The 23,894-nt window shown below is 35.4% G+C and overlaps 1 protein-coding gene across 1 annotated transcript in view; it reads right to left on the bottom strand.

The window, feature by feature from the left end:
- Window positions 1–23,894, bottom strand: part of LOC128988918 (headcase protein) — an 82,616-nt gene that overhangs the window by 28,017 nt on the left and 30,705 nt on the right. The window contains exon 2 of the mRNA XM_054410703.1: window positions 7,778–7,877. Coding sequence (XP_054266678.1) covers window positions 7,778–7,877 — 100 coding nt within the window. The remainder of the gene's footprint in view (window positions 1–7,777; window positions 7,878–23,894) is intronic.

The raw sequence follows: 23,894 nt of genomic DNA, 5'->3' as shown, positions 1-23,894 counted from the left end.
AAAGTTAATGATTTATATCAGAGTTACATATCCATTTTGGGAGTTGAACTATAAATATCCAGTATATGCAAGTAAGGAACAGAAGGTAAGTAGAATCGTCATGATAGACCATCAGGAATTGGTAATATTTTGTCAGGAAGGTATTTACGACAAAATATCGATCAATATTAATTAAATAGAATCACCATCGCCATTATCAACATTATCACTAATATCACTATCAATATGTTGGCATCAAGATGCAGTTAACCCTAAAATCGCATACTCTCGTGCCAAATCCGTATCCTCCGAAAAGATAAAAGGAGAAAAGAGGCAGTAAGTCAGCAAACACATGTTATTTTATTCAGAGGGCTTTTATAGCCATGGTTTATGCCAAGAAGTCCGCTTTCGAGTCATTTGAGAGGCTTCCACGCTAGTGATGTGTACATTCCGTCCAAAAACATGACATATGAAATAATAAAAGAGGCGTAAGGGGGTCGGGGAGGCCGTAATAGGCCCATCCGTCTTTCTGAATTGTCTCGACTTCCCAAGCACCATCGTCCGCATCGCAGATTTAAATTAGCCTTTCTTGCTTAATGAATATATTCATAATACAAAAGGTTGCAAATCAAACAAACGAGGCTGTTTTGTTGTGGATGTTCACTTTTTGGCAGAGTTTTACGTGAATACTGAATTTGTGGTAACTCATAAAACTGCAGGGTTACATAAAAATATCAAAATCTCTGAATAATTTGTTTTAGTGTTTTATTGGTCTTCTTTGGATACGACATAACGGTTGAAATTTTGGGTCCTACTCTTTTGCAGCAATAGTGTATTGTATAGAATAGTAAAAAAAGACCTTTTTTCCAAATTACGATAAAAGCAAAGTATTATTTTGCTACCAATACGCTACCAGCTGCAAGCATACCACACATACTCTGGAATTTAAATATTTATGACACAATAGGACGATAAAACGGGGAAATATCACGGCAGCAAAGTGGGGAAAGTTGGAAACTCAGGGATTATTAGCTACACCCCTCAAAGAACACCGCCTCCGCCACAATCATACAAGCGGTTAAAAGTTGTGCAGAGAATTAAACAAGTTTTGGCAACCCTTGCATACACAACAAGGGGCTAATTAAAAACTGATTGGACTCCGAGGCGACGCGGCGTGCAACGAACTTTCAGATCACAATATTAAATGCTTGTTAGGACTTCAATGACTAACAATAAACCCAAGAGGGAACTTATAAAATGTAAATATGTGACCCCAAGCTGTTGTCCCCGGTGAAACTGTAAATTGGTCAATGAGCAAAAAAAATTTAGTACAGTAAAAAATTTGATCCTAGTTTCAGTTAATTTCTAAATAATAATAATAAGTATTGAAATTCTGTTGACTACTTAAACACATTCCATTAACCGTATCATGTGAACCCACCTAAAAAAATATTATGAAGTCATTAACATGTCATATTACTGAAGTGCTATATCCATAAACCAATATGTAAACCTACAATAGTTTATAGGCAATGTTATCTATTTTCAATCATAAACGATGTTGTTGGAATTGTATGCATGATAATTATAACAGATACAGTATATACTCTACAGTTGCTTGTTTAATTTAAAATATACATGATTTATTTTAGTAGAGCTAAATTTCCAATTCGTACTCATACATAGTCAATTTTCATTCATATACCTTTAGCCAAAAAATTTGAGAATTGGAAACTACAAAAGTGTTTAAATGTATATAAATCACGAAGTAAATGTTTGAAACAATATTTTAACATTTTTAGACTAATACAGAACTATAAATATGTACTTAAATGAAACGCAAAAACAAACTTTACACTTATATGATGAAAAAAAGTGTATATTTATTTAACATTGTAATTTATAATGGAATTTTTCATATAGAGAATTTCAACAGTTTTATGTAAGATACAAATAAAGTCAACATACGATACAGCCTGTTGACATCTACAAAAACAATAACAACATCAACAACTTAATATCTCTGTGTGACCCCACGCTCAAAAATAGATCCACTTCGGCTTAGGAATTACTCACAGCTATTGATAAACTTGTCACCTACAGAGATAAGGCGTTTTAGCGTTCTCGAGAACAAATAACAGTAACAATTGAACAGAACTGTACGTTGTTTCATCATTTAACTAGTGTACATGGTGCTCGAATTCGAGCAATTGCAAAGAATTACAGGAGTTATTTAAAAACGAATAAAAGTCATAATTTCCGATGAGTTTAAAAGAGTTAACTCAAAAGATTATGCAACTAATGTAAATACTCACAACGTCCATACCAGTTCGATATAATTATCATTTCTTGTAAATATTTTATCATTTCATAGCCGATCTTTTATTTATATAGTGTTTTCTACAAATATTTCTGACTTATAGTCGAATTAGATTGTAATAATTATATTCGTCATTGATAATGTAGCCTGCATGGTACCACCAACGTTGTCAGTATCTTAACAAATGTCTTTCATTTTTAGCGAATTTCCCAAATAGGGAATAAGCTATTACCAATGTATTTATTCAAAGTAAGAAATTCCTAAATGTTATGTACATGGACCATGTTCACCCCTAAAAACATAGGTTATCTCCTTTATTTTTTTATATTTTTATTTATTTATTTATTTTGTTGGAAGTCAAATATTACAAAGATCTCAGGGAAGGAGTTGCAAAGATTTAACAAAGAAAATGATTATGTAAAATGGTTGAGGCGATGTGGATACAGTAATTGGATTTTGGGACAGCTGTTATGGTAATTTGTATTTTGATTAATCCAAAAGAAATGTCCAAAAACATTATTGCAGAGTTCAGACCTTATTTCTTAAAAAAAAAATTAAACCCGAATGAAGTTGTAGTCAAAGAAAAAGTAACTACTACTATTTATAAACACAAAACTTTTGCGAATCCGTCATCGAAGATAACAATTAACAACTGGAACACGACAAGAAACTGAATAATTGAACAAACACGTTTTGTCAAAAGGGGGTTCGGAGAAAAAAAATTGAATCTGCAACATAAACAAATCAAGAGCTTTCAAAATCAAATCCAATAAAACGGGTTTTCGATACGCATTGAATATTTGTATCAAAGCCAATAACTGTTGAATACTTGCAGGGAAATTCACAGTCCGATGAGTACAAGCATACAGACGGAGCTTTGTCCCATGTCCATTGTTATATCTCACACATGAGTAGCCACATAACTCCCCATAGTCCACATAACAACCTGGGGAGAGGAGATTAAACTGCTTATGTGGTCATTTGTGATGAAATGTATACTTTCAATTTGTGTAATGTTTTGAATATTAATTTATGTGGAAGTAAGTTATCATCCTACTTTGGAATCTGAATGCTATTTCGACAAGTGTATCGTGTTCAATTCACTTGCTAAATATGTCCAATTCAAGACTAGGGGACTAAGGGACTGGGTAATGTGTATGCAACAGATTGCAAATATATTAATCATGTTGGTCGAAATAGTTTTAAGTGACAGGTAGATATAAAAATTTAAAACGAATACATGAAGTTGAGTTAAAAAATATTTAAGTTGTCTGCAGCCGGTTCAAAAGAATGATAAACTATAAGAGTATGTATCCATTGATACTTAAAGAGTAGGGTATGGGTGTGAATTCTAAAATTACTGTAAAAATTGTATTGTATATATTTTAACAAAAACATAACAAAAATACGTAAGCAAGCTGATTCAAATACTCGTATTCTTTGCGTACCATTTTCAAATTCATGCATTACATGCTAACAACCCCTTAATTCATAGCATATAATTATAAAACTTGATTGATAGTTGATGAATCGTTATCCAAACAAATCCCACTAGAGAATTAGCAAACTCAGCACAGATGGATGTTTTACAATGTAATTGAGCCATATTTTAAATCCCCCACTCTAATATTCAATGCAGTGGAACACTTTAGCTGTGGGATCAAGGGCGCCGTCAAGCCACGATTTACGCCAAACCCTTTGAACGCAAGATAGGCGTGAAGCTGGGATTTCCAATCAAACAAATGAACCTTTCCGATTAGGAAACGATAGGCAGTATCGTACAGCAACAATCAGTTAGCGAGGGCTATTGGCAAATTGGCTTTTACATTTTTCTCTCTGCCCAAACTTCTTTCTCTGGAGCGGTCGCGCATTTTCCCGATTGACGCGTAATCGGTTATGTTTTTATATTCTGATGTTCGTAATGATCGGCGAGTTGTGGTGGGGGGGCCGGCACTACTGTTTTTTTCACACCCTGTGCCAAAAATGCTACATTATTACGATGTTTACGTTTGGTTGACATTCTCAGTTGGCTAAACTGATATCGCTGTGTTTCTGGCAATGGATGATTCGATTACGATTACTAAAGTTGTTCAGAAGCATCTATGGTTTGTTTATGGTGTAGCTGAATGGCTGTAATTCATTATCAACCTTTTGAGCCCATGCGATTCGATCTATTTCACTTTGACTTCCTTTATTGCGTGAGTTTCTTAGAGAAATTCCATAATTTTCAAGGGCGATACAAATTTAGTAAAATGTCTAGAGAAGGCTAGTTGCTAATAAATTAGGCGTTGACAGTTATTTATTTGTTTGTATGTTACCGCACATTTTATGTATGTTATTGTTTACATTATTCTTGCAATAGTTGAACGTTTTAGTTATGTTGGTAATCATCACCTATACCCATCAGTTTAGCGGCCAAAATGAGTCAACGGCCTAATATTTAGCCGTATGGTTTTTGAATAAAGAAAGCATTTGCAAATTTTGAGCGAGTTTAAATAATTTGTAAGAGTGGCAACTTTTCTTTGCCAAAACTTGTGTACTTAAATTTCTTTACACAAGTAGGCCAAAAGATATTGACACTTCTACTACAAATAACGCGGTTTGCACATTGTCACATAAAAGTGTTAAAGTTGTTTTTGCCTTAGACACGAATACACGATGTTAACGTGTTATTAGCTAGTAGAACGTGATAGTAACAAGCAGTCAGCAACAGAACAGCAGTCACTGGTGTTGTGTCATGTTGTTATCAGTGATAAGAATGTTGCGCAGGTCAGTTAAAACTCGGCAACCTACGCCCATATGGTCCTACTGAGTGTTATCCGGTGTAACCTTAAAAAAAATGTGTACTAATGATAGTCTGATAAATTTACAGTTGAAGGAGGTCCAAGCCAAACTAACCTCAGTAAGCAGTGAGCATTCCACATAAGTGTGACGATCACTATTATAGTGCATTTGCTTGGACTAAGGAATATACAACAATATAACATTATATTTTTTTAAACAAAGAACAAAGGTAATTTTTGCAGCGATGTGATCAAAAAAGGTTAAATGAACAATCCGAGTCAGTATGAAGTATTAACCAGATGTAGCGACGAGAGAACCCCTACCATAAATGAGGACAGTAAAGTTAATTGTTTCGACTTCTAAGGGCCTTGTTACTGTTAGCCATAAACAATTACATTAATTGCTACATAAACGAGACTTGTCCAGCCGGCACCGCGGCCGTGTCTTTATGGTGGCTTGACTTTGGACAAGTTATTGTTTCAATTAAGTCCATCGTTTGTGCCGATTCTAACGATCGGGATAAGCCTAATTTGGAGTTTCGGATATTGAAAGGGGCGAGAAACGGTGTAGAAAGAATCAAATGTTTTAGTATCCCAGGTTGTAAAGTACTTTAAAGTTATAGGTACAAAGGGTGAGTAGGAGGGTATTCCGATATTTAAGTGGATTATCCCCTAAAGTAATCAGAAGAAGTTTTTATGACCCCTTTGGAATAAATTCACAAATCTCTTCCAATCAAAAAAGCGTATGGTTTGTTGTTCCTTACATTAAATACAATTTTGTTTGGTAATTATTACTCCCTAAAAACTATGTAAAAGTTACCATTCATGTATAATTTCTATAATAATTACATACGTAATTCATAAAATTAAAAACGTACGTACAAGAAAACATATGTGTGTACTTGCATATTAATCAGGAATTTTAAAAGCGTATTTTTGTCTGACAATAACTTTTTATCTAAATACAGGTTACATTTCTTAGCCGTAGGTAATATTCCATATCATTGGTTGTTAACACTCAAGATCTCTTGAAACCTAACTCTTCCAATAACCGGAGATTAATCAAATGATATGACTCTTATTATACAGTTGACTGTCTTGCCCGATATATAATTTAGACTTTGGATGGCGAAGTATAAATCTGGATAGTGTGTGATTATTAAAATTTGGTATGCAAGAAATGGTAGTTAAAAAGCCGTATCCGTCGGTAATTGGCCTAAATGTTTTTTTTCATCAAAGGCTCGTCCCTACTTAAACATGTGAATGGAATGCCCACTTGACGGTAATGTAACTACAACAAATGTTAGTATGAAAAGACTAGCTCGACGACTACACCATGAGTCTAAAAAGTCATCGCAACATTAGAATGTTACCAGCTGCGAGTGTATATACAAGTTATGGATAATAGGCTTGTTTACAGCTATTCTGGTGTTAGTGTTGTTTACCAAAGTTACGTCACCATATCCCGGGCGATCGGCCAACGGAAACTCAAGGTTGAGAAATAAAACATAAACAACACAAACGAATCATATCTTGATAGAATGACAACTCAGTTGCAAACGCGTTTGTGAAACCAGTTGCAGTGTGATCTTTGACCTTTACTATATACTTAACATTGCGTTTACCCGACGAAAAGAAGGAATTGCTGAAAACGTCGAGGTAAAAAATGTATGATAATTTTATTTAGGCCTACAGTAACAAATTTTACGGTCAATGAATGGGGTAGAAAAAGTGAAAAGGTTATATATTTATCTTCACTGCTAACTACAACAGCGAGGAGATATAGAATATGACAAGGAGAAATATGCTATTTTACTTTCTGTAAAATCTTTGGTTTCTCGACACACTTCACAAAGATTAAGTTTAGAGTCTACAAGTCTGTGATTAGACCCTAGTTACCATGGATGTGAAGCATGGACCTTGAATAAGGAAGACAGAGGTTACCTCCCGCTATCTCCGCGTCCCGCTATCTCCGTGTACCGCTATCTCCGAATTTCAGAGTGACCCCTATAATCCTCGGTTACTTCCTGCGTTAAGACTTTCCGTTCAAACCTAACCTAACATAACTTAACTTAACTTAACTTAACCTAACCTAACCTAACCTAACCTGACCTGACCTAACCTAACCTAACCCACGGGTTAAATTTTCATCAAATCTTCCATCCACGGGGCTTCGCAGCCGTGGATGCAATGACAGCTAACAACACAGTCAGTGACTGGATTATAAGGGTCACTCAAGAATTCGGAGATATCGGGACAGATTTGGGTTCGGAGATAGCGGAACGCGGAGATAGTGGGAGCACACGGACAGTGAAAGGTTAAGGATCTTTGAGAGAAGAATCTTGCGTCGCATTCCCGGGACCAAGGATCAGAAATAGTGTATGGAGAAGGACTGAGGAGGAAAAATGAAGATTGTTTTACGTGCATGCAAGGAGAAGACACAGTCGTCGGATTCATAAAAGCCGAAAGAATCAGATTGTTTAAACACTTAACGAGAATGCAGGAACACAGGGTGACGAAGAAGATTACAGAGTAGGCTAACCTCTGCTAACACATAAAAAATGGCAGGATAATGTAGAGGAACTTTGTAGGTTAGGAAGATTAACTGGAGAGAGGAAGTGGAAGACAGAGGTCGATGGAGTCTGGTTGTAGCATCGATTAATTAATTAGTAAGCAATTTCATTATATAACTTACCTTGATATGATAGGAGTTGAGCTTGTGGCGAGGCAGTGAGTTGAAGGAGCTGAAATCTTGGCGTCTGGAGAAAATACCGTTGCCGTTCATGGAACTTTGTCTGGAACAGAATAAAACAGAAAAGTTAAAAGTTGAAAAAAATTTCTGTTTAGGTCTGCCTAGGGAAATGTTCAGTAGATGATCACTTAAAGTAAATGTTCTCTAGCTGTATTTTCCCACTTCCTCTTTAGGTTTGACTGGAATAGAGCAAAGAGAGTTTCTCCCCTTGGGCTAAACCAAGACCAAATTTGCCGCACCACTTGACACTCCTACTCCTTTTGCAATAACTGTTGAGTCCGCTGCACTGAACTCAAACAAAACCCAATGAGGTACCCTTGCACATGCACATGCAAGCACTGAGCACATATTAATGGGGATCTTACAACGGATTTTCCTTGTTCTTATCAAAACCGGTGAGCTGGACATAATTAATTGGAACAGCATCATGAACATGAATCATGAAGTCCGTATCTAAAAGAAAAAAATAGTCAAATGTGTTTAATGTTAGAGAACCAATTTAAAACACGTAACAATATTGTAACTCGTATAGTTGAAATAAGTTATTAGAAATTAACTGAAAATCATAGACCGTATCATTTAACTTTTACATGCCAGTCAGTTGGCCTTCGGTAAAAGGACATCATATGAAGAAGAGTGTAAAAGAATGTAGTACAGTTCATATTGCTATTATATAACGAGCGTACTGACATAAAGGACTACACGGTGTGGCTTTTAGTCTAAGGAAAAACAAGTATCTTCTTTTGAAGATGCAACAATACTACATTATTATATTCCTTTGATGTAAATACAGAGAATCTATGTGAATATCGAGTTCGAGGAGTAATATTCAGTAATCCCTCACCATGCATTAACTTTGTATTTTACTAAACATTTGTTGAATTATTCGACCAAATGCAATATCGGCTGCTGAATTTCGTTCAACTACAGTCCAAGACATACAAGGAAATGTAGTGACAAAAAGTACAATTCACCCAAATATCTTCAACACATAAAGGCTCACAAAGAGACTATTTATTTGGCCAGAACCGTACAAGCGGCAATAAGGAAAACCATTCAAATATCAATACAATGCATAGCAGCGGTGTGTGTGTGTGGGCAGAGGGACGCGGGGCGACCAAAACCAAAACAAGTGAAGAAGTGTGTTGCTTGCCCAAGGCCCTGAGCTATCTGAGTCAAGGCTGCATGTACTACAGAACAAAGCCGGCCTCAAGGTCAGTACAGCGGGTAGTGGCTGCAGCAACACCGAAAATCTGGCGAACGTCTGGTGTGATGGTCATCCGCACCTATTCGCACCTTCGCACCGGCGAACCAGCGCACCGGCGAACCAGCGCACCGGCGAACCAGCGCACCGGCGCACCAGCGCACCGGCAAACCAGCGCCAACGGGTTTAGCAACGGCGCAATCGAGGGAAGTTGAAACATTTCGTAGAATAAAGTTAAGACGTTGAGATCGAAAATAAATAAATTAACTTCATACAAATCTGATAAAGGAACATGAAGTCCACATAAAATGTGAACAATGTAAAAGGGTAATACTTATGTCCAATCCGATTAAGCAACTACAAAATTGTTACGATAAACTACAATATTCAACGTTTCAGTTTGTATCTAATAGGTTTATCGACGAATATTACAACAGAAACGGTGAGGACCATAAACATAAATAAATTACGTCACTGGCCCGAAAGTAAACGCGTTTATTTTAAATAGCTAAATGGAACCATAGATAAAACCACGAACACTAGAAAACATACTCCCTTGGAACTGTCAAAAGCGTAAAAACCAGCTGTTACGACGACTAGTTTATTCGTTCAGGTCAGTGACGTCATTTGTTTATGTTTCTGATCCATACCGAACCGCTTCTGTTCTAATATCCGTGGGTTTATAAAAAAAGAATGGTTTGCGTGGTCAGAGTCAATCAAGTAAAGCTACGTTAAACATAATAACTTGGGTAAAACGTAGTTGAATAAGACAAATTTTCAATTAAAAAATTCTATTGCAGGTTAATTAAAATAAAAAACTTTATTTTGCAGCCCCATTATGTTCCACGACTGCAATATCAAACATCACATCTGGTATTGAAGCTGAGTAAACCAAAGCAGCGAGTGATGTCCACTGAGTAGCTCTCCGTCATGATTATCGCAGAGACTGTACTGGCTAATATGGGGATAGCCAATATGCTTGGACTGATTAGCCATCAAATAGCCACAAATCACATGTATAGGCGAGGCGTGCTAATGCTAACATCCTCTACATGCATGTGCATATACATGTCGTGGGGTGGGCCAGTCGTATCTATAGCCTGTAGCCTGGGGTGTCAGGTTATGTCTCTAGGGGACGATCCCTTCTGATCATGATCATCTGTCGGATCGCCGATATCTAGTAGGCTTATAACTAAGAAAATATGATTGGATAACTTGTAAATATAAAATTACTATGCAAGTCGATATCTCATTACCACCATTAATTAGGTGAAAACTACCGGTACAGTAATCATAGAAAATGATCAATATCTGCGATAAATCGCCGATGATTGACTTGTGTCTACAGTATAATATACTGACCATTATTATACATACGGTTCCAAGTCCAAACTTTTGATAATGTACTTATATTTTACCTAATTGAGTTGGCCTTTTCGAAATAGTGGGTAATACAACACCTAGTCTACTTTTATATTGAGCATAGTTTTTTCGTAAACGCTTTTAATTTAATTTTGTGTGGTTTGCATAAATAAAAAATATGTTTTGTAAAACTCAATGAGAAACTAATACAGTTAAGTGGATCATCGATAAGAAGACCCTCGATAACAAGTCACCTTTGGTAACAAGTGTCATTTTCATATCCCCTTTAATTTATTTTACCCTTAATCACATGTTATGCAAACCTCAATAAGGAGTCAACCTTGATAACAAGTCTTATTTAATGATCCCCACGAGAGTCTTCTTATCAAGGTACTGTATACCAATATCGGGCTACAATTGAATTTATTGGTGAATTTGCCTTACGTTCACTATTGAATCTGCTAGCCGGTAGACTATAGGGACTTATACATACCGACATAACTTATATGAATTCTGTGATGGTACAAAAATTCATGTAGCGAATCCGTCCTGGAACTTCATAATAAGAGTTTCTTTTGCCTACAAACGTGATATCCAGTCTTTATCGTAACATAACTCACATGAGAATTGCACTCTTGTTTTCATGCTACGCAGTTACTTATTCGCTCGATAGTCACGTGGGCAACTCTAGAACCATTATCAGACAAGAGAGTTGCATTCGCAGACACATAAAACCACTGAATGAAATGACGATATCACACGCGAGTTCTCATTAACCCGGCGGTGGTAAATAACGTTTATTGCTCACAATAAACACGACGACTTTCACTTGACCTTGGACGCGGTGCCGAGCGATCACGTGACTACACATCTGGCCTCTCATTGGTCCGCGGCCACCTGACCCATTGTTGGAGTGGAGCCATCCAATCCTAAACGCTCAAGAGTTGTAGGATGAAGCCTTCTCTTTTGCTGTGTTGTATTCCTTGGCAATCGAACAGTAAATTTTAGCCTTTTTCTTCCCATGATGTAGTAACACGACCGTAATCATTCCTTGGTAAATGTCGGTAAATTAGAATCCGCTGGCAATGGTAACAAAATACCCCCACCGCAGCAAACCTGCCGTCTAATCGAATTTCCATTTGCCTGAAATTATTTTCAATTAATCTATTTAAATTAGGTTTTACGAGTAGGCCTACCTAGGTTTGCTGCTACAATGAGACTTATAAAGTGTTGTTTTTTTTAGTAAAATAATTATAGCTCAGTATAAAATCAATAAATTTTCCTAGTTTGATAAAAATGTATCCAAGCAAACTAAAACATTTTACAATATTCTCCATAAGAATGCCATGGAAATTTCAAATTTACAAATTTTTTTGTTTTTTTTTTGGCAACCAAAAACAGTAGGCTACAAAAACACCTTGATGTACTGAATTACTGTATTTGTTTTTTTAAGCTCTTTAAGAAGGTTTAGAGAGAAATTGGGAAATTTATGTTTTGAGGGTCAAAAAGGAGAAACCCCAATTTTTACCCCATAAAATCCCCCATAAACCCACAAATGGTGTTTTTGGTCTCTGAGGTCATCAAAATTAAAAAGTAAATCGGTCCGGGGCCTAGGACATACAGGGCCACCTACGGTAATAGCTACTACAGCGTCACAAAATATAGAGACAGTACCGGCAAGGAGTAGAATCATAAACGAATTAAATTGTTAGTACAATATCATCATCACCTATTTGTACATCAATAATATAAACAATTACGTACCTATTGTGAATTATTCATCATAGGTTTAAATTCAGCTAACGTACAGTCCTACACCGGTTTAAAATGCCAGACGAGCTAGCAGGCCGCGATCTGAGTATCAACTATCAAGCAAGACCTTCTGTAGTTTGTTGCTAGCGTTAGCAGCTTTCATATTTTCATTTTGTAATGGAAAGTTAACTAAATTTAGTGTCCAATGTGTAAGTAACCAAACATAATAAAGAAAATTATTAACTGTGACGTTTACGCTAGTCAATGGGCATTTACAGGTAATTGGCATAATTTGAGCAATTGAAACTATATGTTGGGTCGCTATGGAAAAACTGTACACCATAAATTTATTTCCTGTTTGTAATTCATTGAAATACATCCAATACGATTGTTATAGCAATACACTTGTAATTACAATTCCAACGATATGTAACACTTGCAATTATTTTACTAACTACTGTACACCATCACAAATCTTACTTAACAATTTATATCCCAGAACCGACTAAAGTATTTTTTCTTCCGATGTAAAACTGCACCAGCAGTGTCACTAAACAAATAAATACAACATTTAAATGCAATTCTTATAGCAACACACTAAATCTTTTTAGAATAATAAAATGATTGGAACTGAAATAAAAACAAATTATTTAAAGTAAAACCTAAAAATTTAAGTTAAATTTAACAAATATGTAACAGCTACAAAGAGCTAAAAAGTTAGGTAGGGTGGTTAGCTATGTGGAAATTTCACCATAGGATTATATTTACAAACAGATATAATCCATTTACATCTTCTTTCTTCTTAAAAAACAGGTTGTTTCAACGGCCATGGCTGCAATGATATCTTCTCCCGAATTATTCTTGTTCATCTCACAGCTGATACTGCTAACAGCTGGTTATATATATATTCTAGTGTCGTCCATTAATCCTCAATAGACAGGCTGAGGTTGGATTTTCGGCTTGTTAAAACATTCTCTGTGACATAACTCACAACCGTGTCTTCTGGTTCTCGATATCTGACGACATAAATCTAGCTTTCCTTTGTTTCAAAACTCGGTGGGTCGATTTCTAGAAAAACTCGTTTAGGCCCTTAAATAATTGGCTGAAGAATTCAAACAAAATAAATGAATCTAATTTTCGATATTTATCTCAAACTGTGTGGTCTATAGCAATTTATTTTTGGAATGATAAAGCTACGTTTATCTAAAATAATATGCACCTAAATCTTCAAAGCACTGCGGTGCGTTCAGTAGTAATGGTTTGACCCTGAATTATCCTGCTCTAAAAACTGATAACCGTAATCTTCCAAGTTTTTTAAACAAGATATTTTCGTAACATATACAATTAGGACTACATTAATCACTTCTCTAAATACATAAACAAGTTTCGATGCTGTTGCCCACTATTAACTAATCAGTCATCCCCCATCCTATTGAACAAGTAAAAATATATCTATTTCCTTATTAGTTTGAACCGAGAGCTCGTCCCGTGGTCGAAAACTCTTTCAAAAGTATGTATTGTGCAAACTTCCATATTTTCACCCCACGCTGTAAATAAAATATGTGATTGGAATTTCTTCCATTTGTTTTGATTTTCTGTTTATAATTTCTTGTTATTTCGTTACCAACATGGCAACCCATAAGGCCCATGTTAATGTTTTTTTTTTTATTTTAAATTAGGCCTGTTTTTTATGCTTAATTTTGAGCCTATTTTAATTTCTAAAGGGATACTGCACATCTACAGGAAAATATATTTCATTAGGTACCAGCAACCGCGTGTAATTCGGTCCAGTAGTATGGTCAGGCTAGCTGTCATAAGTTTTGCAAAAGTTGTTTAGTATATAAGATGAATGTATAATAAGTTACGTAACGATAACTACTATAATTTTCTCACTTTGTTAACTGTACCTAAGAGTTTTAATGTTTTGCCATTTTTCTATATTTTGTTAAAACATTGTTGTAGGCTACTAAAATGTTATTCCAGAATATAATTTTCATTAGGATATACAGTACTCGATTGCCTAGGAATAATAATTTATTATTACATATCCACCAACATATCCTAACATCCGTTTGGCATAACAGTTTTAAAGGATTGAGTGTCGAATATACCAGGTGGGAAGTGAGAAGTCCCAAGACACGCCCTCGAGCTGAGAACACCTCTATAGTCTGGTCACTGGGGGATGGCCCACACTATAGTCTATAAATAGCCAGGACAGGACCAGTTTTGAAGGCTCGGCGCAGTCAAGTTAAAGATGTAGGCCTGCGTTACGCAACGTAAACAAACATGCGATACAGACACATTATATACGTTCTCTGCTAAATTTGTTGTAGAGAGTACATAGTTAATAATTCATCTAGGGGTCTAGGCTATGAATAATAGCCAACCTTTACACCAATCCTTCCAAAATAAATTAATTCCAATTTTGTTAAAAAATTTTTTTGCAAAAAGTCCTAATACGGTACGTTAATTACACAAACTATTTTTTTCACATTTTGTTCGGTTACCTGTACAGACCTTTCCCTATGTTTTCTACGATCCTGATCCGCTGCGATATTATCGCCCGAGTATCACAGATAAAATTCTAGGAATCGTATCGTGCCACTCCAGCGATAAATTATCGCTCCGGTGTTTACAAGGCTTATGTATACACTGTACCTTACTTTGTTTATGGTATTTTTCATTTCGTACTTTAAAAAACAACGAAACAGTTATTGACACATTTTGGTATGTAGGCTAATAGGCTATATATTTCAAATTAGTAGTCACATAAATTTACTTTTAGCCTAAAGTATACAGTAACTCTTTTCAAGATATAAGACAACCCAATTTAATTCCCAAAAAGGAATATCTACATCTAAATAAACACTGTTACAACAAGGAACAATGAACAGTCCCGCTCATTTCAGGAAAGTTCTAAACAGACACATTAAAATGCTAACCAAAAGCGGTGGCGGCACAAATTACTTCCGCCGTGAAAACAGGCTGGTCGGAAAAGTCATAATCAAGGCGAAGGCGGAGAAGGCGGCCTACTTATAAGATGATGCTGAGGGGCAATTTTCGGGGAACACAAGTTGTCCCATAATTCGAGGACATAATGGAGACGTTGGGTGGGGACATTCAGCCGATATACCCTTATTGTGCGGATTAAAATACGCTCATTGGGGTTTTGGCAAGGAGGCGCAGATCCTTGGACGACGGCAGTAGCTTTGTTGAGGGCCTGTGTTCTAATTTGTTGAAAGTGGTGGACTTAGAGGCTTACACCGGATTTACAATGGAAATATTTACCCTTGTTGATATAATTATCCTGAAACTGACTGTAACGTGTTATAGCCAGTAGAATAGTTTTCCTGAAGGTTTTTTGTATGTGCAAATACAATTAGTTAATACAATTCAGTTAAAAGCATTATAATTATTAATAATTTAATTTCATGGCATTTTTGTACCCAAACCAATTCAAATAATGATTTATACAGTATTGAGAAATAGAACATAAAATTGCTTAATAAAAGATAAATGTACAAAGCACAAAACACAAAGTCTTTACACACAAAGTCTACGAGTGTCAAAGTCAAATGTTTACTTGAGCAAGGTTTTTTGGCACAACTGAATCTGAACGCGGGGCTATAGAATACACGATCTGAACGCCCTAATCTTCCACAAAATATACCTAGCTTGGTAATATCAATATCTTTTGTAATAAATCACCAATAAATAATAACCAATACAACTTCATTCCTACAGATTCGTTTTGTAAAACCCTTAACTCTTCTTAAATCAACAAAAGCTATGCACAAAGTTGGTATGGCATGGTTTGCTGTTTAACGTGCAAAGGCATATTCATGTGGCCTCAAAGCATTCATTCAATTTGGGCAAGTCTGCAAATGGCGGCGTAAATTGTCTTGAGGGGATCGTTTTTCAAACGTCGGATAAGAAATGCGGCCGCTTGTCGCTCAGTCCACATAGTCCACATGCATCCAACATCGCGTGCGGTTAATGTTCGAGGTCGTCGAAAACAAAATGCTAATTACTTGGAAACAAGGGACGCTGTAACTGCTACTGCATGATATTGAGGTCCAATTTCAGTCACCATGCTCATATAACAGCATACTTTTGTATGAACGTAAACATTTTACTCTTTTTGTACATCAACTTTGTTTGTTGTAACTGTTTTAAAAGTTTGCTCTTATCACCACGATTAGCATCCAAGTTACCAGTATATCCTGTACTTGTAGATCATACTACTGTACATTACTAAATACTGTACATACTTTACTGTAATGTACTGTAGATACTGTACATTGGGTAAATCATCACTAACTCGACACCCAGTAACTTGCCAGTCAGTGTGCACGTAAAAAGCAATTATTTCAGAAAATGTTGTTTTAATTGTTAAATATTTAACATTTCTCTTACTCAATAGGTACAGTAAAACTATTAAGTAATAAATGTATGTAGAATTTGTCTGTTAAACCCATTAAAAATGTCAATGTTCTGGATAACTCAACAACCCCCAAACTTGACGACCTCTGGGTTTTAGTAAGGTTTTACTGTAGTTGCTAATTTAGTTTTCTATGTAATCCTTTTATTTTGCTGAAACTACGGACTTCAGAACTCTACTGCAATACTGTATATAATTTGTGGCAACGCTTGATTTGAAAGACATACAGTAGGACGGCTGTGCTTGAAAATTTTTTCGTTTTGTACCGAGTTTTGTCATAATGTTTATACGTTTTTCAATCTTGAATTGTACAGTTATTTGATTTCTTCTTCTTTAGTAACATGGTAATATACCTTATTAAGCTACCATCCACAGTTCATATGCCGTGTATAGTAGGCCCAAATTTTGGTTAAGTAAGTTTAGTTATTTTAAAATTGAGTACAGTATACTGTATCTTATTTCCCCTAACATAGTTATACTTCATTTATTTAAGCTACCATTCAAAGTTCATTCATCGCACGGTTTGGTTAATTAAGTTAGGTTACGTTATACGTAATAGTAAACCAAATCCATTGTTTATTTTATCTATCACTAGTGTACATGTTGCTCGAAATCGAGCAATTGCAAAGAAGTACAGGAGTTATATATAAACAAATGACTTGTTAAAAAACTAATAACAGTCATAATTTCCGATGATTTTAAAAGAGTCAACTAAAAGATTATTAACTAATGGAAATACTCACAATTTACATAACAGTCCTATTCCAGTTTAAAGGGTTATTTTTTAACTATCAAACTGCCCATGGACGGGAAATGGTAAGCTTACAATTTAAGTCAAAATAAAAAGTCTGTCAGCTTTTATAATGTACTGTACCTAAGTTATTTAGCCAATTTGTAGACAATAAGGTGTAGGCTACAAACTCTACAGAACTCTCATGCTTCCATGGGGAGCAACTAATTATTAATATTTAATTCCTGACAACAGCTGGGGTTTCAAAACAATGTTTGTTTCCCGTGTTAATCTTATGGAGAAATACGAAACTTTAAAGGGTCCCAGGGCCTCACTCTCTAATTATTTACCTAAAAAGAAAGTTTCCTGCACAACTTCACGTTACGCTCTTTCCAATGACACCAAAAACATGTCAATCGGTTCAGTAGTTTCGGAGGAATAATTGTCACAAAAATCCTGCTTGCGTATTAAATAAGTATAGATAATTCAATAATTTACAAGTCTCTGAGATTTCAGACGTTTCAAAAGATGTGGAAATCTTAAAACAACATGTTAGATTTAAGTAAGCATAGTAGTTTAGTAAGTAGGAAATTTAACTTTACTTTTACGGTTATGACTTAAATTGATAATTTTATATATTTAGATGGTCAGTTAGTTAACATGGATAGTTAAGGTAACAAAGCAGCATATCGGTGAGAAAGTGGTGCAATTCGATCCGCTAGTTTTTGTCTCGACATGGCGCCAGTAGATGATGGAGCTGTCTATGAAGCGATAGTACAGTACATACCCTGGTACATACCTACATCATCGGGTAGTAGCAAGGAATCTTGTAGTAAAGTAGTTGAACAACCGTTGAGTAATTGTGTCAAGAAAATGGGTTAATATACAATATTGAGTATTAATATCTAAAGAATCTTAAAGAGAGAGAAGAAACATATCGTGAGAAGTATAAATACAACTATTATAGAAGGCACACAGTGCAAACTCTCAATCCTCTTAAAATAGGAGACCCAGTTTGGATTGTGGACCTTAGAAGACACTGCAAAATTGTGAAAATCCTGGACAGCCCTGTTCATATATTGTTGAAACCGATAAGAGGAATGTGAGGAGAAATCGATTCTATCTCAAACTTGCCCCTTATTTTAAAGAGGAAAGCTGTGAACACAATTTGTCTGAGAATATACATCAAACAGAACCATACAACCGTCCAAAGAGAAATATACACAAACCAAGGTGGTTGAAGAACTTTTAAACTTAAAAGGGAGGATGTTGTGAGAACAGTTTATTTCAACACCTGTTAATTTCTGTTAATTATAATCATATGTTTATTTGTTATTCTTTGTTGGAAAAGGTAAATAAAGATAGTTTAGTTTAAGTTATGACTTAAACAGTGCATCCACTTAATTCTTAGTAAAATAGTACATGGTATATTAAGATATTAATATTAATATTTCATTGTAAAGTGAAGTAAATGAATGCGTGTGTTAATGAATCATCTGTTCTAAAACCAATAAAGTGTAATACAGTAAACCGGGTGTAATATCGGTTAAAACATCACAACAATCGCACAGTTCCATTACTAATACACAGCTTTCACACAATTACTCAAATATTGGCCAAACAAACACAAACAAAGCAGAAACGATCATGGACAAATATCGGCACAGAGCGCGGTACAACATGAAAGCAAACAAAAATGCGCTTTTAATAACGACAAGCAAATACAAATTAAGTCTGAACCGCTTCCCACAAACCACTCGAACAATCGAAACCCACTGCTGGAGCGAAACAATCGAATGAGTAATATACAGTACACGAATATACAGTAATTGGGAGGCAAGACTATAGGATACAGCCGGTACAGTACCTACTATATCCAGTATTTTAATTTTAGTTTATGGACATTTCCTACCCGGTTTGACTACACAACTTTTCGGGAGGTCAGGAAGAAGCTCCCGTTTTCAAGTGACTAATTAATCCACGTTTACCAACTCCCCAACCTAAGGATTTTTTTCATTTATTACATAACCTAAAAACAAATTACAAAAACACGACGAAGTAGTATAGTCAACACACTAAAGCCTAGGAAAAGTTCATGAACTAAAGTAAAAATAGCTTTCCTTCGCAATTATTAACGTATTAAACACAGTATACCCGTATACCATAGCTGTTGCCCCTCTACTAGCTATGTACCACTAGCCGGTAGCCGCTACAACTACTCATCACAGTCACTACTATCGGTATGGACAATAAATACTCTCAAGTAGGTTTATTTTAAAACCTAAGAGCATTTAACTTATTTTGATGATCGATTCTTTCCAGTATTATATGTCGTGCTTTTAATTGGAGTTATTTTTCAAACTATGAAACTGTTGCGCCATATTTTTCCTAATACGGGAAACACATACTGTAAAGTTGTACAGTAAAATTTTAGTGAATAGTAAACATCAATGAACTGAAGTGTAAGCTGTCATTAACAATGCATCAAAAAGGCATCGGATTTTATAGTTGGATAAGAGGTTTACCATCCTTATCTAAAGTCAATTAAAGGAACAATAAACCAAAACTAGCTAATTCAGTGACGGCTTTATTTACTCCATAGTATACCAATAATATAATAATTAAATTCAATTTTTTGTCATACAAGCAACATTTTTGGAGGTAAAAAGGACGATCTTTTAAGTCATTCTAAAATTGCTCATCTGATACAGCCGATGATGAAAAATAGGAATCGTTTCGTAAAAGTGGTAAGTAGGCATATATAATTTAAAAAATAGTTTGCAGCGTGGTTGTACTGTATTTACTTTCATCTTGTAGCAGAGATGAAGAGTTAACATTATCTTTAAGAGTAGTGTTTATTCCTTAATGTAGCCCAAAATTACTCGAAACCATCTGACCGTCTATGTATCATTGATTAGGCATATAGTTTGTGTATTCATTGGCATAACATACTTCCTCAAAGAGTTATCATGCGAGGAACACCTGAAGACATTTTTTTACTTCAGTCCGTGTAGCAGCGGTTTTTTATTTACCGTTTCTTGTATTTAGCTTTGCAACGATTCAAATAAAATAAAAGGAACTATGTGTAAGCTATTGCTTGTGTCATGGTATTATAACCAAAAAGTATCTAAACTTTTCGGAAAATTACCACAAAATAAAATTAAAACGTTTAGTCAACATCAGATCCCATAATCGTTACCGACATAAAACTAGTTATTTTCTTCATTTTAGTTCCACACTCTCCTTGCACTTGATGATAATTATTTGTCCTGGTGTGTTTTATCAGATATACACACACACCACATACTGTATTAAATAACGCACACATGACGCGATAAGATAAGGAAATAACATATTCGTCAGCTACAGCTGTGGTATGCAGCAAGTCAGCTGTAGTTGTAGAGCAGCACAGCATCAGATGTATGTCGAGATACTACAAGAGGCACGGCAGATATTGTTGCTGGCTCAATTATAAACAATTGATCCAGGATCAAAGGATCGCGACGGTCAAGAATGCCACAGTAATTATACAAAGCAAATTGCGACTGTGTACAACGTCACGCACCACGACTACAAATCATTTTATTGCTTTTTGTTTTTCATTTCATGTGACCTCTGTCGCAGTGGACGTATGTTTGAGGTTTTCACTACTCATAACTTCTGAGAGGTTATGTTTTCGTTTGTAACCTCTCATTGCCATTGACAATGACGCAACGAAACATTGTACCAAACACTAATTTCACCACTCAACAATTAAATTGGCCTGAACAGCTGATTAGTCGTTCGGTGAGTCATATAAAAAAAGTAGCCTATTATAATTACAGTATCGAGAAATACTTTAATTTCAAGTATCAATTGCTGTGAAAATTAAATTTCCATATTGAAAACGTACAAGATTCCAACGACGGTAAACATACTTACTAAAAAAAAATCTTTAGGAAATTAAATTTTTATATATCAAGAAAATTTACGAAATGTAGGTGTATATAAAAAAAATTCTGATGTTCAAATCTGAGGTAAAGGAAATAACGCCTTATCAGGTACTATAATCCAAGTTCACATAAAATGTCTTTTATAAAACAAGTAGACTAAACAATAGTTATACAGAAAATTATCTATGAATCGTCGCGTCAAATTAGACCAAAAATTAATAAATATTTTGATCACCAATTTGGAGCAGCAAGGACGTCGGACAAAGAAGAGCCCAGTTGGGCGGATCAGACTGTACATTGTAGACCGCGTACCAGACTGTACACGGTCAAGGTCAGGTTCCATACTCGGCTTCACTTCCTCTCCTACCTAATCTTATTTTACACTTATCGCCATTTCCTTCGTTCAAGGACTCAGGACATGGTCTAATTGCATCCTTCTGTCTGCCCGCATCTTACGCAAATGGCAACTTGTTACGTACGGTGTAATTACGCCATTTACACCTGTCCATTCAGGATGTCTCCAACGTATCACTAAAGTACGTATACGCTTCATGATTTGATCTCTACTCGAAAGTAAAAAAAAAAAAAAAAAAAAAAAAAAAAAAAAAAAAAAAAAAACTGTTCCTACTGTGGGCCCTATAGGGGTCTTTCTTTGGGAGTAAGATACCCTGCCTAAAAGTCGTAATTCAACTTATTCCGCCCTTTCATTTTTAATTTGCTATCCTTAGGATTTACTCAAAGTCTAACATGCATTATAGCGATTATCTAAGCCATATCTAGCAAAATTTCTGGGTAGCAAGTTAAAAACGGGAAAGTCGAATTAGCTTGATTGTGGATTGTGTGTTGATTGAGCTCATCCTTAAAAGTAGACTGGTTGCTTGGGATGTAGACTGGAATATAATGTTGTGTTGCATTCTGATGTAGTGTTTCTGGAATTCGATTAGAAATATGCAGTACAAGTTCGAAAATTATGAATACAAATTATACTGTAGTCTTTAAACGTTGTAATTTACCCACAAAAACACAACAATAATTGGGCAAGTTCTAAATAACCATTACGACGCGACGTTTTGATTTCAACCTGTGAAAATTATTTTGTTGACAGACTTACCAAACTTACGAATTGTCATTGGAAAAAGTAAAAAAATAGACTTGGAGGATTTTGACAACTCATTATAGACCGAGTAGAGTATTCTTTAAACAACTTCTTTAAATAAATTGACAGTACCAAGCTTAATTGTAGAAGCCGGTAATCGTTTAGTAATAGGAATTTTTTGTTTTAGCTCAGTGATCGTACTTAGATTCAACTCTAACGATCAATTCACGAGCTATATGGCATGGGTAAACGTCACTTCTCTGTAGGTGGTGCAAATGGTTAAAATGTTCTATTTGAGGTAAAATTATTTTTTACTCGCTATCTATGGACTTTGATAGCACAATCTAGTGGTGGTACTTCACAAATGTGAAAGTAAGTTATGGCACGTCGGTGCCATGGTATGATGTTTATAGGCCAGCCGACCAGGGTGGACTGTAGAGTGTGGGGGACTGTAGCACTGTAGCACTGTAGGTCGTAGACGGAAGTGGCCAAACTGGTTCTGGTTCTGTCCCAAACAACAAACAAAACAAGAAGTGAAAAGAGTAAAGCTCCTGGCTGCACAGCCTCTCCCCTGAGATTTAAACGATTTAAACGCCCAAGTCAAGCTTGAAACATCCTCAACTCACCCTCTACTGTAACGCATAACAACTCCTTCAGTGAGCTCGTATCGTATGCACATGAAGTTTTCGTTGATGTGTCTAAATTGAACACGAACAATTTCTGCTGAAATGATTTTTAGTGTATTGAGTGATTTTCATGTCAAGATAGGACTTATTTCCTCCAGATTGTTTTTGGAAAAAGAATTTGTATTTAAATTTAAATTCAAAGATTAAGACTGAACCGAGATTCTTTAGCCCTGATTAATAAAAAAAAACAATTTTAATTAATTACACACTATAAGAATATGGATAAGAATATGATAATATCCATAGGACTATGAAAATTTAAATCGATATTGGTTTGATTTGATCCAAAACCAATAATTGGGAAAAAACATTTCAATATTCTACATTTTTTAAGCTGTACCACCTGTAGGTTTGGGAAAAATTTTATGTTTTAGGGTAGAAAATTGGGAAAAATCAATTTTTACCCCATAAAACACCCGTTCCCATGCTGGTTCGAATACGGGCGTGCCTGACTAGATGGTTTTCGGCTCAGTTACATCACATTCAGAAGGATTGCTTTAGTGGGTCTCGTACTGTATGTAGGCTTAGTGCTGGATGTCAGCCCCTCGTGGTGTATCCTCTACAGCCTACAGTGTCAAGAGAATCTCACTGGAAAGTGGATACAGAACGCCGATAAACAAAACAAATTATAAAATCGGACAATGAAGAATATTTACACTTTAAATTTACAAAAAATGGAATAAATCGTATATGTCATTGTTTTGTAAACACCCAACACCAAGTTTGGGGTTTACTTTTGCTTCTTACACAAAAAAACTGTCTACTTTTATGTGTTACATCTATTTTTCAAAATAAAATATCCAACATGCATATCTACAACAATGCCAAAGAGCAAACATAAAAATTTTACATGATTT

The sequence above is a fragment of the Macrosteles quadrilineatus genome, unplaced genomic scaffold, assembly GCF_028750875.1.
Source record: "Macrosteles quadrilineatus isolate MER2022 unplaced genomic scaffold, UCM_ALF_1.0 Scaffold_1__1_contigs__length_201487025, whole genome shotgun sequence".
Lineage (NCBI taxonomy): Eukaryota > Metazoa > Arthropoda > Insecta > Hemiptera > Cicadellidae > Macrosteles > Macrosteles quadrilineatus.
The sequence above is the reverse complement of the archived record's forward strand: the minus strand, read 5'-3'. Positions and strand labels throughout refer to the sequence as shown.